Source organism: Plectropomus leopardus, chromosome 5 (assembly GCF_026936395.1).
Source record: "Plectropomus leopardus strain MGB_pleo_1.0 chromosome 5, ASM2693639v1, whole genome shotgun sequence".
Lineage (NCBI taxonomy): Eukaryota > Metazoa > Chordata > Actinopteri > Perciformes > Serranidae > Plectropomus > Plectropomus leopardus.
In genome coordinates this window covers 5,310,460-5,329,127 of record NC_142180.1, presented here as the reverse complement: position 1 = coordinate 5,329,127, position 18,668 = coordinate 5,310,460, and the positions used below count along the sequence as shown (strand labels likewise).

The window sequence follows — 18,668 nt, the reverse complement described above, 5'->3', positions numbered from 1 at the left end:
TATTGGTATCTACAAATTCCAGCTTTAATGGCAGGCCAGCGACACTGTAATTATGTGACTTTAGCTACTCCAAAAAGCTCATTTGCCGTATACAAGTGTTAAAAATTTAGAACATAAGAGTAAATATGGCATGTTTAACATGTAACTAGGTTAAAGTTATTGCCATATTTTTGCACAGTAAATATGTACATTTTGAAAAGTGTTGTATTTTATGTCTGCACTTGCCAGTAAGACATCACAGTAAGTGTATGTTCATTCCATGACAGGAGACAGGAACACAAAATATGACACACTCCTATGAAGAATATCAAGTTTCATGTGAGATGGAAAATGTTTTGGCACTTCTGCTGCACATTACTAACATCAAGTCTTGTCTGAACTTACTTTACAGAGCAGGCGTAGCAGCCCTTTTTGCTGCTTTCTCGGATGAGGAACGCTCCGTCCGGCTTCCCGATGAGCAGCTCCTCCGCCTGTGTCCTGTTCAGGTCCCCGACAAACCAGCTCTTCTCGTCATAGTGAGGCAAGTTTTCATCCTCCTCGCTCACAAAGTAGCCTCTGCACCCACACATACAGTTATACATACAAGAGACACATAGTGAACATGAGGACAAATTGGTAACACTTTCTAAGAAGACCACATCTATAATGCAGTATGAAATGCTAATGCACTATATCAGCAGTCATAAACCATTACATTGTGACTTATGATGAATTATAAGTGACAAAGGTCTTATGGATGCTCTTGACTTTTTATGCACTAGAGGTTGATTGCTGGGGCTTATAATGCATTATAAATATCCATACTCACTTATTCACACATCAACAATCAACTGTAGTAAGGAGTGCTATTACACGCATTTATTGTGATTTATGCTTCATTATAATATTTTGTTGCTTATATTAAGTAAAGTGTAATCATTTTCATGCATTTATAAGAATCTATGCTGCATTATATGTGACAGAAGATTGCATGAAGATTGCTTGGTTCAAATATACATGATTATGCGATCTATGAATTTTGAAGCAAGCAGTCTTCAGATTATCCATACAGTTAGCTTGCAGGCTAATAGCAAACAATCCAGTAGCTAATGTTAGTTTGCATGTAGACCCTACAGTGGTTAGCTGGCTTTCAATTTCCATTCTATATATTATGACTTTTATTTTCAGCAACATATTAGTATGAATTTTTTGGTCAACATGCTATATACTATGACTTATAATATTTTGGACTTCATAGTATAACTTTTTTGATGATATTTTGGATGACATACTACAGTATGACTTTTTTATCATATGTCTCATCAACATCTCAGTTGTTTATGTATTAATGTTAATGAATTAATAATGTTTTTCCATTGGTCTGTCAACGCCTTCCCAATATGTTTGTGTCAGACATCAAGCTGTCAGTCTACAGTTAAATTTTTTAATAAAGTATCTTAAATTCAATATTTTGAGTGAGGTAGTATACTATGACTTTTTTTATATAAAATTTCGACATATTGGTATGACTTTTGTGTCATATTTTTGTCAGCAAACTATAGTATGAATTTTTAAACACATCTATAATGGTTTGTGGCTGAAAGGCAGAGGAAAGAAAAAAAACTCACTCATCAGTGTTCTCGTTCTTGATACCCAGCCAGTCGTTAATCCGTTTTTGACGAACTCCTTTGTGATTGAGCCAGCTAGAGAGAGAGAGAGAGACAGAGAGACGGAGAGAGAGAGAGGACATTACTACTAGGAACAGTTTAAAAGGCTCAGTTCATTTACAGTATTGTTTATGATGCAGTAAACAAACATGAGACTGGACAGAAATCAAATTAGTGAGCCTCCAACAAATGTCCTTAGAGAATTAGGCCAGCTCTGCTTAAATTATGTTATGACTCATTCCTGGAAATACAGTAGGAAGTCTCTGGCTGAATCTTCAGTAACAGGAAACACAAGTTTCTAATTGAGCAGCATGACAGTCAAAGAACATCTGTTTTTTGGGCCTTAGGAATTTAGTGTGCTCTGGGTGATGGGATGAAATACTGTGCTATTAAAAATATATATATATAATTATCTTGTGTGATTAGGTGGCTTGATTTACCACCAGGGTTCCAACACATTGTAAGGGACTAAGCTTTAAAACTTAACCATGACTAATTTCAAATACTTTTTGTTACCCTAATTGCCAGGTGTTTTTCAAACATTTAAGATTCAAAAACGATTCAAATTTAACTTCAGCATCCCAAATGATGGTGTGACAGAAAATTCAGAAAAATCAGTTGGTGAGAGCCAACAGCTTAACAGCTTAGATAACGTTTTCATGCACTATGTACCTTTTTCTGAGGACAGCGTGAGAGCTGGATTATCAAGTTAGCTTGAAAAATTCTTCCCCTTTCAGACTCACATGGCTGAACATAATGAGTCAACGTGTGTCTGGAGACCTGAACTGAACAAGAGTTCAACCAATGTCTGAATGCCTGCTGTGCTAATAATCATGTCTTGTGTACTCACACTAGATACTGGTCCCTGATCTTGCGGAGCTGTATGAGGTCGGGCTTCAGGCTGTTCATCTTTTTGTCCGTCTCCCGGTTGTCCATGGCTTGCGTCTTCAGGTCCTGCTCCAGCCGCACTTTGCTGTCGTGGATCTCCCCGAGCCGAGACTTGAGCTTCTCATAGTTCATCATGATCCTCTCGATCTCCTTGTCGTTACCCTCGCGCCGGAAGCGCTCAATGTAGTCCTTGCTGTAGCGCTCCTGCGTGTGGCACTGCTCCTCGAAGATCTTGATGGTCTCGTTGAAGGCTTCGATGGCCGTTCGCTTCATCTGGATCTCCTGTGGGGAGAAGAGGAAGTAAGTGGGAGGACAGCATATTTCTGCTCCAGCAGCTGCAAATGGAGTTGAAGATGATTAGCACACCAAAACTTTTAACAAGCCCCATTAAAAATAGTAATCCAATGTTGAAATCCAAGTGGGAATAAACAAGGTTGCATATAGTTTCATTGTGATGTGTTCAAGTTCAGCTCAGTAAAATATCTATTAGGCAAAGGTTAATAAAACCTCATCATGATGTGTTTAAGTGTAACGAGAATAAGAAAATTTCTTTTTTGGCAAGAAACATGAATAATACAGTTGCTTGGGTGAGAAATGGGATTTCCCAGCAATATAAAATGGATAGTAGAAATCACATTACAACCTGTTTAATGTCCTGCCATGAGCTCTAATTGTCTAACCATACATCATTAAAACTACTGATGCAAAGATTTTTCCAATAAAATACTTTAAATTAAAATACAGTAATTTATTTTGCAATCACGAAATACATGACTGAAAGTGACAGTAAAAACAGTTCTGTATTGTGGCCTTGTCTCTTCGGCAAATAAAAAAAGAAAAGTATTGACAGTGGTAGCGATAATTACTCTGAATGTTACAGAGTCTCAATAATAATATCAATAAAAATAAACAATTCGCATCACTTTTAAAAAGTAAGTTCATGTGTACCTGTGACGTCTTGGTGTATTCTTCATACAGTCTGTCGTACTCTTTGCTCTTCTCCTGGTACTGATTGTGGTATTCCTGCAGCTTCTTCCCAACAGCATCGATATTATCCTCTTTTACCAGCTGGTCCTGAAGGATCACCCAAACACCCAAAAAAGGTAGAAGAAAAAGTCAAAGGCTGCATGCATGAGTGCGAGACGTGAAAGAATGAATTTGTAATTAGGTACGCAGGAAAAAAGTGTGTGTTTGCTCCCTTTGCCCCCGTTTCTGCTTAGCGAGGGCGACTCCCGAACAGGCTCGTTAATTAACCACCCACAATGCCCTCGGAGCATGGCAAGGTGTGCGCACTCGGAGATGTTGCATCACTCTGAGCAATGACTCGCCTGGCAAACAAGCGGAGCGAGGGAGGAAAGGGAATAAATGCAACAACGGCCCTTTGACAACGAGGATGTGTGCAATTATTTAGGGAGTGTGGCACGGGGGCCGGCAAACGGGGCAATATTTCAGCAAGCGGAGATGTTGCTGCCGCTGCAGTTTGGAGAGGAAACACCCAGCACGAACCACCGGGTGCGCAGGGGGTGGGGGGTAAAGAAGAAACTAGTACGAGGGGTGTTTCAAAGGTAGAAGAAGGTTTGTAAGAAAAATCTGTACTTTTGCATCCTGAGTCTTATTGTTGTAGCTGTTTCTGTATTGGTTTAAATCCTGTTTGTGTGACCAGGGACCAGCACATGTGCAGACACCAGAGGACACAGCTTTGCAAATGAGTCCAACATAAGCTACCAGACAGGTTTTAAACAAATGCAGTTTGATCAAATATTCTAAACCACTTCTTGGAAGAGTAAATGAAAGTGAATGCACCTGAACTGTCTTTTAAAGTCATCCAGTGCATTTCAAAATTGCTGGTGTGCGTAAACTGCAGTATGGTCAGAGGTATGTAAACAGCTACACATTACACCTCCCTGTATAAAACTATACTGGGATTTGCTCACATCAACAAGTTCTTGTGTATGTACAGTAATGCTAGATTAACCCTTTGAAACCTGTCTTGACATCAGTGTTCTTGTGCTGAATTCAAATGGTTTTCACATGCATTTAAACCTTTGAAACCTGAACAAACAAATGAACACTGCTAAACGGGCACTGAGTAACTAAGTAAGAAATGTCCCACAAAGTGCAAGAATTTAGGAAAAGCTGACAAGAAAATAACCAGAAAATAAGTTAAAAAACAAAGAGAAATTATTAGAAGTTAATAAATTTTAAGAAACAGAAAAATAACAATTTATAATAATAATAAAACTTTTCTATAGAATTGTTTATTTTTAATTTATTCTACCTTTTTTTCTTTTGATTGCAACATTTCAGGTAATTTATTTGTAACTTAACTATTTACTGAGTTTTTTAAGTTAATAAATTTAAATAAATAGGGAGAAATGTCCAGAAAACAATATTTTTGGTTTATATAATGATAATAATAATAATAATAATAATAATAATAATAATAATAATAATAATAATAATAATAAGCAATAATACTATTGCTAAATACTGGTAGTTTTCTTGTAACTTTAAATATAATAATTGAACTATTTTCTATATACTTGTTTGTTTTCGATTTATTTTCCCTTTTTTATTATTGTTAAATTTCAGGTAATATATTTATAAGTTTGTTTTGTGTTTTTAAAAGACATCAAGCACATTTGCTCAGGTTTCAAAGGGTTAAGGTAAGACCAAGCATGCATTTTCCTTTGAAAGTCAATAAAAAAACAATGTGTACCTAGTTGACAGGGTCTGTGCAGGTGTGAATACTGTATGTTTGTTATTGTGTGCTGACCTGCTGGAAGCGGGAGATGGGGTACATGAGTTTGACGTCCAGCTTGGTGTTGTACTGAGCCAGAGACTCGTGTCTGTAGTGGCTGATGAGCTCCACAACTGAGCTGAAGGTCAGGGGGTCGGAGAAGCCATACTTCCCGTCCCGATGGTAGATCTTTATCAGCTTGTTGTTGCCCCCTTTCCTGAACACCAAAAAGAAAAATGGGCCAGAAGGTGAACACATAGACTCTATATTCAAACCTTCATAGTGAAAAATACTGGAAATGCATCTCAACAACAGATGAATTCCCTTTAATATTCACACTTTAACAGCTTCTAGTTCAGGCTCAGTTCCCCCTCAAGCACTTCATTTCCAGGGCAGTGGGCGATTTGCTCCAATTTACCAGGATGCTGCGTAGGCAAAACGCTTCTCACACAATTTCCCTCAATCTGTAGTTAACTAGAGGGATGGCTGCATAAAAGTGGAGCACAAGAAGTAATCTACGACTCCCCCCAGCCTCCATGAATCCCCTGTGGTTCTAAACACACTCATTCATGACTGATACAAACTTTACCTCAGTGTGAGTGTGTAGTCACCCTGCATCTTGGTGGAAGCGTCCCGAACCAGGAAGGTCCCATCGGGCATGTCTCTGAGCTTATCATTCACCTCCTCCCTGAAGGTGGAACAAAAAAGAGCAGAGTTGGTTAAGTGATTTGTGTACAGATGGTGTTGATTTGAAAAAGTCTGCCTTCAATTATCAATGGCAGGCGATGAGGGCTTTCCCTGCAGCCACACACCTCAAAGTAAACAAAGCATCAATTAAATGATGTAGAAAGGGACTGGACGGACTGGTCCCAGCTAACAGCAGCTCTGCTCTGAGTGTGAGTGTGTGTGTGAGTGTGTGTGTGTGTGTGTGTCTGTGTGTGTCTGTGTGTGTTAAAGGTGACAGACTGGCTGTCTGCTCTGTAGGTGTGGTTATCATCTCAGCACGTGTGAATTGTGGCTGAAAGCTAACCTACTATTACGAAGGTAAGGGAGCAACAAAAGCCTCAACAGTTAACACTCATCACTTTTACAGATTTTACAAAAAAGATTTTAGTTTGTCACAATGTTGTTCTTTTCTCTGCTGCTCATGTAGTGCTCATCGGTGTAAGTTTGTATGTTTTCCAATATGCATGATCTCAAAAGATTATTTTTAACAGAATATAATGCAGAAAAAGATGCTGAAAATAATATGTTTCAGTGCATTGCAGCGTCATTTTTGTCAATAAAGTTTATTGTTAAACTACATAATTCTGCCATCATTACTTATCTTTATCACAAGCATTTGATAACCACCTCTGAGGGATAATTGCACTGAAAACTTGGATTTACATATATCAATATCTGAATTTTTCACTCTCCAATATCAGTGTCGTCCCCCAAAAACACAGAATCGTTCACACAGCGTGTGTGTTGTGCTTGTGTTACCTGGATATGTCGCCCCAGTACCACTCAGCCTCCTGCAGTGAGCCTCCTGCTCCTCCATCCTTGGTGCCGTTACTGCTGCCCCCTCCCACACCGACTGATGAGGGCTGCTGCGGCTTCGCTGGCTTCGGAGGAAGAGCTGGAGGGAGGACAGAAAAACACTACATGTTAGTATTGAAAGAGTTGGTGGACATGCACTATGTAACATGAACTTTGCTGTAGAAAACAGTAAAGAAAATATGGTCAACAATCTATCCATTATTGCAGATGGAGAGGAAGTGAAGCACCGTTACAATACTCAAGTTAAAACTCTAGAAACTTGATAAATGTTGCTTTGTGCAACCACCTATACAGACAATTACAGCAGAAAAAGCTAGAGGTTTTTTTTCCATCCATCCCCCAACATGTACACATACTTCATATGCAAATGATAACAGAAGCTGTATTTATTTCTCCACATAAATGTTGCAGCGGTGCAGTTGGCGACCGTATTGTTATTAATCACACAGGCAAACAGTGGCATGACAAATACAGCCCATACATCACCACATTAATTATTCCGTGTCAAAAACAACACACAAGGACACACACACACACACACACACACACACACACACACACACACACACACACACACACACACACACACACAGTAGTTTTAAAGCAAAGTGAAAGTTATCGGCTGCCTGTAAGAGATTTCAGGTCCTGAGGAGGGAGAAGGAAGTTTGTTAAGACTGCCATAACTCTTGTTTTCACAGAGTTTCTCCCATCTTTGAACCCATCCTCCCACTGAGCTGCTGACGGGTAACCTCCCGTTAATCTCCTCTGGTTGTTATCAAAGCAGATAATGTTAGAACACTGGATCACATCTATGACCGATACCCTTCATTTTTAACAAAATAAGGCTTATTGGCTCAGTTTACTTTAATGTTCATTGATTTTATGGAGCAATCAAGCAATCCACAAAACCAGAAATGCACATTGTCCTGTGCCAGTTCCAGATTAAAATACACAATTCTGCCAGGTTTAGATTTTATTTGATTTAGGCAAAGTTCTTGAGCAGCTGCTTGCGTTTAGACATCATTTAACATTTGGAGAGTTCAGCGTCTTTTGCTAAATGAGAAAAAAAGTTTGCAGAAAAGTAAATATTTTTCAAAGTAATGTATAAAAACAGTTTGCTATTGCTATCAGAACCAAAATTAAAGCAGAAATAACAGGAATGTCTAAAAAATGACCTGTCAGTGAACTTTGGAGTGATGGATCTTTTGTTTTTTTTGGATGTGTTAACATTTAAATCATAGACTGCACCTTTAACTTTGGATGACGTTAATGTTAATAATAATTAGAACGGAGGCAGAACTGAAGGGAAATTCAGCCTGAACGCTAACAACCGAACAAACAGAAGCTCATGTGTTTGCTGCCATGCTTTGTGCCAAACAGAGCTAGCCTGAAAATGACCCACAATACACACACACACACACACACACACACACACACACACACACACACACACACACACACACACACACACACACACACACACCAAGGTTTACAAGTCTCTAGGCACATCTGGATGCAGTTTAAGGAACAGCAGTGTAATTACTGGAGAGCTCCTACATCACAAATCAGTTTATGCGCATGTGCGCACAAACACACACACACACACACACACACACACACACACACACACACACACACACACACACACACACACACACACACACACACACACACACACACTTTAAGCACATAGAGGACTGATGTGGACGGTGTCCTTTAAAAGAGGGAAAGTCCGCTGATGAATGTACCCTGCAAAGCCACCGGAGCAGCGTTCTCCTTCAGCTGGAGCGTCCTGGAAAATTCTGGCCACACAAATTACCAGACGGCACGCACACATGGATGACAGAAACAGACAGGGGAATTCCACAATGCACAGGGAGCGCTGAATAAGGCTGGAGAGATGATGACCCTATATGATCTCTGTGTAGGTGCAATAACATGATCAATACTCACTGTCCCAGACAATAGTAATGTATTACTTCACTCACAGCTACTGTGTTACTACGTCCTATTATATCCACTGCATAAAATCGAGATATTTCTATAGTAGCATTTGTATCAATACTTTTTTGGCCACTTGGTGGCAGCAAAACTAGCTTAGTACAGTCTGACATATAATCAAGTCTTGTATAACAAAATAAAACAAGTTACAGTTGTGAAGAAAAAAAAAATCAGCCAGCAGTCAACATTATCATCTACTATCATTAAGAATCATGTTTCTGTCAACCAGGTGAATGCAATGAGCCCAATATTCCCTCTATTTTTAGCTTGGGTTTGGAAATTAACCCTTTGAAACCTGGAGTGGCGTCATTTTTCTTCTGCTGCTTTTAGATACCTTTCGCACGTATGTAAACCTTTGAACCCTTTCTTTCAAAAACATGGTTAAACCGGAAATAAGCAACTTGGCAAAAAATGTTTCACAAATTCTAAGAAATAAGTAGATTATTCTTCTAAAAGACGAGGAAAGGGGTCTATGGAAAAAAATAGATAAAAGCTATATTTATTATTATCAGAATTACATATTTAAATTTAGTTTTAAAAGCACTTTTCGAGGTCATTTACTTTTATTAAACTTTAAAAAAAACAAAAAAACTTTCTGGTAATTTTCTTGTACTTTTTTTTATTTCTTACATATTTTTGGATCATTTCTTCTTTTGTTGCTCATTGTCTTCTTCCCCAGCTATTGTGTGGTGTGTTATTTTGTCAAAATTACATTATTAAGATGTCTGGTGTCTTTTTTTATGATTTAAACTTCCATACAAAGGAACTAAACTGTAACTCATCTTCTTTTGTTACCTGACCACCAACACCTGCCATCTTTTAATTGGTAAGACTGGACATCACAGGATACTGTGTGTTACAAGCAGTGAAATACACAGTCTGTATTGACAAAAAGTAATTAATTATGGTATCTGTAAACAGCCTTGGATCTTTTGCTCAGTACATGCTGAGAAGACCTCATCAAGAGGTTGGACTGTAGATAAACAATAATTGCTGCAAACACACACACATGCACACACACACACACACACACACACACACACACACACACACACACACACACACACACACACACACACACACGCACGGAGCAGATGGATTTCAGTTCAGAGGAATGTAGTAACACAGTAGCAGCTCCTCTTCCTCTTCTGTTCCCTTTGTTCTCCTTCAACCCCGCTGTCCTCACTTTTTCTCTCCCTCACCCTGACCTCTCTCTCTCTCTCCCTCTCGCTCTCTCTCTCTCTCTCTCCCTCTCTCTCTCTCCTCCTCTTTCACGTCACCACGGCATTCAGTTTGTCAGTTACTTCAGCCAAAGCTGTCATTTTGCAGCGGCACTGTTCCCCTCTGTCAGCACTTTAAAGGACTTTCTCTGTTTCGTTCACACACATGTCCATGTGCACTTCCAAGTTTAGACAGAGTGGGAACCAGTTCATTACAAATAAAAACTTTTGCACAATTTAAAATTTTCAGCAAAACCAATTTTTTTAAGTCACCTAGAAAAGCATTGATCCAACTATTCCAACATAACTGACACACAATGTACTGTGTGTGTGTGTGTGTGCGCGTGTGTGTGTGTGTGTGTGTGTGTGTGTGTGTGTGTGTGTGTGTGTTGTCCTCAGTGTAGAAGTACGAAGAAAACACAAAGGACAGTATCATAAAGGACAATAGGTGGTTCCCCACAATTCACCAAATATCTTTTTGGCTTGACTGATTAGTCTGTAAAATATTAAATAGACCCCCCCCCCAAAAAAAATAGTAAAGAAAAAAAGAAAAGTTCATATCATCTGATAAATGATTGTGCTTAAAATCTTGGCATCATAGAAATTGTCATCACTTTTTGCTACTAACTTCTTGTTTTAGCACTACTATGAGACACAACAGGACAATGAACAGGACCAAAACATGTGCGTGCGTGCGCGCGCGCGCGCGCACACACACACACACACACACACACACACACACACACACACACAGTCCTTTGTTGCAAAGGTCCATTGGACAGTTGAAGAATGAAACCCAACAGAGTCGGGGAGCAGTGCAGCATGTACAGAGTTAAACCCTCCAACACACTGTTGTGATAAGTACACTCTTTTAATCGCCTATCCTGCATAAAACAAGTCAAACTCACTAATGACAACCATCCCACCAAAAAGAACACAATCTGAAAGTGTTATAAAATATAAAAAAACATTCATAAACCACAACTGTAGTGTTTTAAATCTGTAAAAGAAATCCATCACAACTGCATAAAATTCTACAGGAGAGCAAGAGGGACGGTGAACAAAGGCGATCGTCAGCGCAGCCTCCCTCTCTTCACCCTCCCCCTCAGCAGACAAAGGAGCAGCACTGAGCCACACACACACACACACACACACACACACACACACACACACACACACACACACACACACACACACACACACACACACACACACACACAGCGATATCACCTGTCATCACACATGCAGAAAGAAACCCACAGCTCTCCCGAACAATGACTGTCAGCACGGACTGACCCACACGATAAACACTCACACTTGACAAATCCACAAAGAATTAATGCAAGCCTTGGTCACCCAAAACGGTAAGCTTTGAAAATCATGCATGTGCACACACAGCTGATCAGTGGCACAGCAGTGACAGTTAACAAAGAGCATAACTGCAACAAGAGTTTACATACGCACACACACCAGAGAAATTACTGCACACACTGCAGAACTCAAAAGCATGGGAGCATAAATTCATTGTCCAAAGAAATCCGCTCCTCAGTCTGTTCAGTCTCCACAACTTTACATCTAGACAAAGTATGGAGCTGCAGGTGGCGCGCACGTGTGTGTGTGTGTGTGTGTGTGTGTGTGTGAGCATCTACAGTATGTGGGTGTGTTTCAGCGTCACGGCTCACAAAGCACACACACGGACCTCGCAAACATGGAGATGCTTTAGATTGCAAGACTTAAGTTTTATAATCTGAGTCCAAACATGGGCAACGGGTTTTTAATACATTATGAAAATAGTGGAAGCCAAAGATTTCCCAGAGCCCAGTGCACCACTTTCAAATTTCAATTTTTGTAGAACCAACTAGTGAAAAAATGTTAAAATAACAAGATTTAAAACTGAGAGAAAATGCAAATCATCACATTTGAGAGGCTGACATCTGTAAGAGTTTGGTATTTTTTGCTTAATAAGTAACTTTCTGTGGATCGACTATTGCAGAATTAATTCCCGAAAATGTTACAAAAGCACACTAAGCAACAGAATGAAGAAAAATGCACACATACACTGAAAACTCTCGACTTTGTGCAGTAAAAGAATCAAAGAAGAGGCAACGATGTAAAAGACTAGAAAAATAAGAAATAATCTGTAACTAGTAAAAGAATGCAAACAAAATGTACACTAGTTGGAAGTGGAAAAGTAAGGAACACTACGACACACAAAGGCACAACAAAAAAACGAATAAAAAATGCACCAAAAGCTCAAATCCATCTCTTACCGTCTTCTAACATCGTACTCTCCGTTAGCTGCATGCTGTCACTCGTCTCTCAGCTGTTTCCTCCCTCCTTCTCTTTCTCTCACTCTTTCTGTTACTCTCTCTCTCTCTCTCCTCCTCCTCTACCTCCTCCTCCGCCGCCACCTCCTCCTCCTGCTCCCTGCTCAGTCAGACTGAAGAAAAGAGCAAAGCAAGGCTGATCCTAAAAGACAGACAATGCGCTAACTAATCCCCGCACGGAGGCCCGCCCCCTCGGCCAATCAGGAGGCAGCACAGGGGGCGTGCCTCAGCAAAGAAAGAAAGAAAGAAAGAAAGGAGGGGGGTGGAGTTATCCTGTGGTATATCAGTTCCTTCTGGGGTACCACATGCTCACACACACAACGGTGCAGCATCCAGCCCTAAATCAACAGGTCGTCCTATAGAACGCAGAGCCACTGGCAACTGAATGTGTATTTAACAGACTCATTTATTCACCCATTAATACTTTACTTTGGTCACTTCAGTCTATGCTCTAAACACATAACTGAGGGTTATCTACAATATAATACAATAGTTAACTCTGCAAATAATGGTTCGATATGATTATAGCTTTATAAAGACTCGATTAGTCCATAAATGTGGAAAAAAAAACTGTGAAATGAGCTCTTCAAAATCCAAGGTGTTGTCTGCAAAAGTCTAAAGTTTTTGTCTGACACACAGCCCAAAACCTTAAGTTTTATGTTCAATTTAAAATAATACAAAAACAGAAAAAAATAGCCCTTAATAACCCTTTGAACCAAAAGCAAATTGGTTCGATTTACTTTAAAAACATTGGAAAAGAGGCAAAAAGAAACTTGTTAAGAAATGTGCCACAAATTGCAAGAAATTAGTAGCTTTAGAAAACTATTTTTAAAAAAGTTGGGAAAAAAAGAGAAAATGGCTCAGGAAAAACTATATTTATAATGATCATAATTACATATATTTAAATTATACATTTTAAAGCACCTTTTCTAAGTCTTGTTTATTTTCACTTTTTTTTTTTTTTTTAAATATTGTTTTACATTTTTTCTCTCTCTTTAAAAAAAAATCCCAAATAATTTTATGGTTATTTTTGAGTACTTTTTACTAATTTCTTGCTAACTATTGGATGATTTCTTCTCTCACTGCCCATTGCTGTCTTCCCATATTTTTGAAAGAAATCAAGACAGTTTTCTCAGGTTTCAGAGAGTTGAGAAGCCGCTACCAAATAATGTTAAGTATATATTCCAACAACAAGCTACTGCAACAAAATATGAGCACACAGCCGGACACATTCAACCAGTCCAGTAACGTGTATTCTATGATAGTTTTGGACGATGTGATATTTCGTTTACGTTCAGATTATGATCCTGATAAAAGCCCTTTATCACTCAGTGACACATATGGACAGCAAACAGTTGTCTCTTATGGGCCACATGTCAATCCAATCCTGCAGATGATGATTACGTTCTGGATGTAAAGAGGCTTTGATACGATGACCCAGACGCACTCAGCTACTGGCATATATCAACATACAACTGCATGTCTATACTGCTAGTTTTGCATCTTTGGCTCTTTAAAAACTTGAGAAAATTGGCTTGATTTCTTTCAAAAATGTGGAAGGGAGGCATTGAGGCAAGGAATGAAGAAAAGACCCAAAAATTATAAAGAGAATAGCAAAAAGTACAAGAAAATTACCTGAAAATTTGTAAAAATAAAGAAAAAAGGCAAGATAAAGAAACAAAAAAAATCATAATTATAAATAATTTTTTTAACTTATTTTGATGGACTTTTTTTATACTGACAAAATTTAAGTTTTGAAACTCTTGAAATGTGTGTAAAATTTCAAAAGTCAGGAAAACCACCATTAACCACAATATATCTCAAAAGGATTCCTTAGACCACTTGTACTTGCCATATCTGAAAAATCAGTTTCTCCAGTGTAATTTGCCCTCTGCAGGTGAGTGCAGTCATGCAGAAAAATCTATTATAATCTGCTCCTTATTCTGGACCAATGTAAAGCTGGCTGACAGATCACAATATTAATGGTAATGTTTTTCCATTATATACTGCATATGGCAAATATTTAAATTGATGCTCAATGCAGTGACAAAATAATTATCTCCTGTCATTTTGCTCCAAATCATCCCATCATGACAATATTACCACTGACCACAACTGATCATGAACACTAACAAGCAATTATTTGTTGACTCTCCTAGGAAAAGGCAGTTCAACTGTTTCTGTTCTACTGCCTTTGCAAGTTAGTTTTCATGCTGGAAAGATGTGAATAAGAACTACCTGGGATGAGAACTGAGTGGTAATGTGCAGCACATGGGATTTACTGCAAATGAGCAAAGACATGCAAAATTTTCCATAGAAAGACAAGAGTCATTGTGCACTCCACATCCACACATGCATGTGTGTATACACACAGTCACCAGTGGAAACGCAGGCTTTGCCCTCCCCCGGGGGGGGCAGTGGCACTCCACCTGTGCTAATCACCCTGCACACAAAGGCAACACACACACTTGCCTTTGCACACACACAGACACACAGGCTATAACTGTCACAGAGGCTTTCACGTTTCAATTCCAGTGTAATAAATATTCTAATGAACATCTGCGGGACGCTCGTCTTCTATTCTCCTAACGTCTCCTCACTTCTCTCCTCAACCCTTTGTCAGCCCTCCTCTCCTCTGCTGCTCTCTCTCTCACACTTACCTCTCATTTCTGCCTCTCTGTCACAATATCTCTGCCTCTTTCTCCTGTCTCCGACACTCTTTAGATTGCATATCAGTTTTGTGAAGACAAAGACACTAACTCTGCTGAGGCACAGACAAGCTGAGAGTCGGTTAAATATGTGCAGAACAAAAAGATGCAGAGAGGATGACAGGAAGAGCTAATTCGGGCAAAAGCGGTGAGACATACGCACCAAAAAGACCTACACATCAGTGTACAACAGACTGCACGTATGAGCTACAGAAAAAGTCAATGTGCATTGTCAAAAAGCTAGAATCAATCTTGATTTTCCAGAAGTCCACAATGCAGCTTTTTATACCTGCCTTTGCTGACTGCAAAACATTTAATAAGGACAAAATGCTCACAACCCCTGACATAAAACAGCAGCACAGCATAAAATATTAGAGTTTGGATTTTATCCTTACTCTTTTTTAGCCTTGACAATGACCCCATATATGCGTGAATATGCGCAAATGAATGAATGGGCTCTGGGTGCCATATAAGCCAAGGTCCAGCAGCAGTTAAGTGCACTTGCAGCAAAGAGCAAGTGTGCTGCTTTCACATCCCCGACACAATGAGTTAAGGAGCACTGTCCATTCACTCTACTGTAGCTCCAACACAATGATTGTCACATGGAGAGACAAAGAGGGAAAAAACGCCGGACAGAGAGAGAGAGAGAGAATCGATCCCTCTCTCAGAGGGGGAAAAAAAAGGAGGAGTTAACTTTAAATGAGCTGAAAGAGGAATGTGGAGATATTGCACCAGTCCACTTCAATTGGACTTCAAAGTACCTAAAATTAACCCTTTAACACCTTGATTGACAACAGCTTTCTCCTACTGCATTCAGCAGCCTTTTACTAGCATTTAGACCTCTGAAACCTGAGAAAATTGATTTCTTTCAAAAACAGAGGACAAAGCATGAGCAACCTGGCAAGAAGTATCACGTAAATTACAAAAAATTTGTAAAAATGTAACAAGAACTAAAAATTAGCTGGGGATGGTGATATCATAAAAAAAGAGGTAAACACATCCAGAAAACTATATTTAGAATTCTCTTGACTGTATATTTGAATTGTGCTACAGAAAAAAATAACATAAAATTATATATATATATATATATATATATATATATATTAGGGTTTTTTTTAAAGCTTTGATGTCATTTTCTTTTCTTTCTGTTTTTTGTCTTAATTTAATGTATTTTTCTTCTCACTTTTTAATAATCTCTTGCTCATTTTTTGGGTCTTTTTATATTACTTGTTACATTCTTCCCGTGAATTTGAAAGAAACAGCCAAAGGGTTAAAGAATCAGTGCTGCTCTTAAGGATGCTACTGGAAAATGTAGCTGTGCATGCAGCTGACATGATATTTCCTCCTACTTGCAGACGCAAACTTCACTTCGAGTGAAAATACACCCCGACAAAGTTCAAATCACTGAGGCTGAAAGGTTTGAATAATTTCTTTGATAAAGCGTCCTAACCTAAGGGGATTTTGTTTTGCATTATCTCTGTAACATGCCAAAGATAAGACATAATACTGCACTTCATGGTGGCTGCAGAATATACAGTGCATTTCAATAGATAAATGGGTGAAGTGAAAGGAGGGAAAAAGGGACAGAGCTACCGGGCAAACTGCATTCAACAGCGCCTCCTGGAAACAACACAACGTCCCACATCTGCGCCATGATCCATTCAGCGCACCGGGGAGAGAAAAGAGGGGGGTGGGAGTCAAATGACACGGGCACAAACGCCGAGGAATGAATGAAAGAAACATATTCACATAGTCGGAATGACAGTTGGCTAGAAAGGGGCACAAAGACGTATACATGCGTATCAGTGAGGGATGTTATGATTATGAAATGCTCGGGACCTTTTATTCCCGGTTTTGTTCATTACCCCGGTCCCTCTCTGTGTCGTCGCCCCCCTCCTTTCGCCGTACAGGGCAGAGCTAATTTCGGGAGTGGAGCTGTTTCTTTAAGACTTTGTGGAGTAATAACACCTAAAAATGTGCAGGTTTAAAAAAAAAAAAATAGAGTTTCAATAAGCAGCTTTGTCTACAACGAACCCTACTTGTGATTTTGGCATTTTAGTCCAAAAATTATTTTGGCTGCCATGTCTGCCATCTTTGTCAGTCATTTATCACATCACATTAAAAGCAGATGGTCAGAGGAGGATTTCGGCTGCTTCTGTGTGCAGACTGCACAGACTATTGTCTCCAAATTGAGTCTGCGAGTGCAGCCGTGCAGAGCTGCAGCTACTGTGTCGAGGCGTTAAATAAGCATTTAAAGGTACAAATTAATATTTTTTACTACAGTGGTTGCACCGGAGAGCAAAAAAACACTTTTTACAGTTAGCTTAAAGAGTTGTCATTTGTGCCAGAAACTGTTTTTACAGGCGAATTTAAGGACAAAATGTCGCTAAATTGCTCAGCAAAAAAAAATCAAATTAGCTTTCACAAAAAAGGGATTATGCTAAACTGCTTTCGACACAATATTGAAACACTGCCAAAAATTATCACCGTAGACGAGCAGACGTACGTGAAATCCCTTGAGAAAGACGACCCAAATGTTAAGGACCGCCGGGGGGGTTGAACAACACGCTTTGAAACTTTCCACCAATTTTTTCAGACCAAAACCAACACCGCCTCTCCTCTCCGGCTAGCCAAACTTCCATGTCCGACATTAGCTCGCGCTGTCACGGGCCTGCTTACCTGGCGGTTGGTCCATTTCCAGATAAAATATCAGCTCCGTGGAGTAGGGCATCATCACGTCCCTCCAGTCCCCTTCCTCGCCGGCTTTTTCCGCTGTCCAAACTGTGTTATACATTGCTTCCGTGTGGCTTGACCTTACAATCTTTCTCCACAAAAAGGAAAATAAAAGCGTACAAAAATGCGAACGGGTGACAAGAAGAAATCGGCGTATTAAAACGATTAGTTAATCTTTCTATCTACTCGGAAGTCTTGTATCTGAATTCCTGCTTCAGACTGGAATAAATAGACGAACTGTGTACAGCAAGCACCGGGCTGCGACTGCTCCCTCCGACATAATAATAGTGTTAATAACTCGGGGCTCTTCATGAAGGCCCTCTAGGTGGGTATATGTATATAAAAGCGTCCTTTAAACGGTGGGAAAGTAGATGCCAGCTCTACATTTCAGTCCCGTCTCCTTCTCCTCCGCGGGGGCCGTCGGCTTGCTAGCTTCATTTTAAGAAGAGCACTGAATAGAGGAGGCTGGCAGAAGCTGACAAGAGCTGGGATAAACCACTCTGCTGCGGATTACAGGGGAGCAAAAATAATTTACCTAACGATGACACACCAAAACTAAATACAAATACAACTTTGTTGTAATGGATATTAACAGGCTCTTACTAAACATAAATGTTATCTAATACAAGTCTGCAATATTTTGTTCCACCACTCTCCCCATTTTATTATAATACTACATCACCCCTTCATTGGACCCTTTCTTTCCCCAGCCCACCGCTGACTGAGCCTCTGTGCGCAAACTCAGAAACTGAATTTTCAAGCCATAGGGAAATTACTTCAGCCCCTGAAGAGCAATTTACAAATTCTGCGGTTTTCCAGTGATATTCTCACCTTCCTACTGACTGGCTGTATGTCACTACAAA

The 18,668-nt window shown here is 39.5% G+C and overlaps 1 protein-coding gene across 7 annotated transcripts in view; it reads right to left on the bottom strand.

Annotated features, from left to right (window-relative positions):
• pik3r3b (phosphoinositide-3-kinase, regulatory subunit 3b (gamma)) overlaps positions 1-18,668 on the bottom strand; it is a 316,493-nt gene that overhangs the window by 9,390 nt on the left and 288,435 nt on the right. For 5 of the 7 annotated variants that reach the window (XM_088077407.1, XM_088077406.1, XM_088077408.1 and 2 more), the window contains 7 exons: positions 6,760-6,895; positions 5,864-5,962; positions 5,311-5,491; positions 3,483-3,608; positions 2,497-2,816; positions 1,608-1,682; positions 385-555 (listed from right to left, as the gene is read on the bottom strand). In XM_088077407.1, the coding sequence (XP_087933533.1) occupies positions 385-555; positions 1,608-1,682; positions 2,497-2,816; positions 3,483-3,608; positions 5,311-5,491; positions 5,864-5,962; positions 6,760-6,895 (1,108 nt within the window). Of the gene's footprint in view, positions 1-384; positions 556-1,607; positions 1,683-2,496; positions 2,817-3,482; positions 3,609-5,310; positions 5,492-5,863; positions 5,963-6,759; positions 6,896-12,307; positions 12,415-17,751; positions 18,243-18,668 lie in introns of those variants that run through there. The other 2 variants (XM_088077411.1, XM_088077412.1) reach the window with 2 other exon arrangements.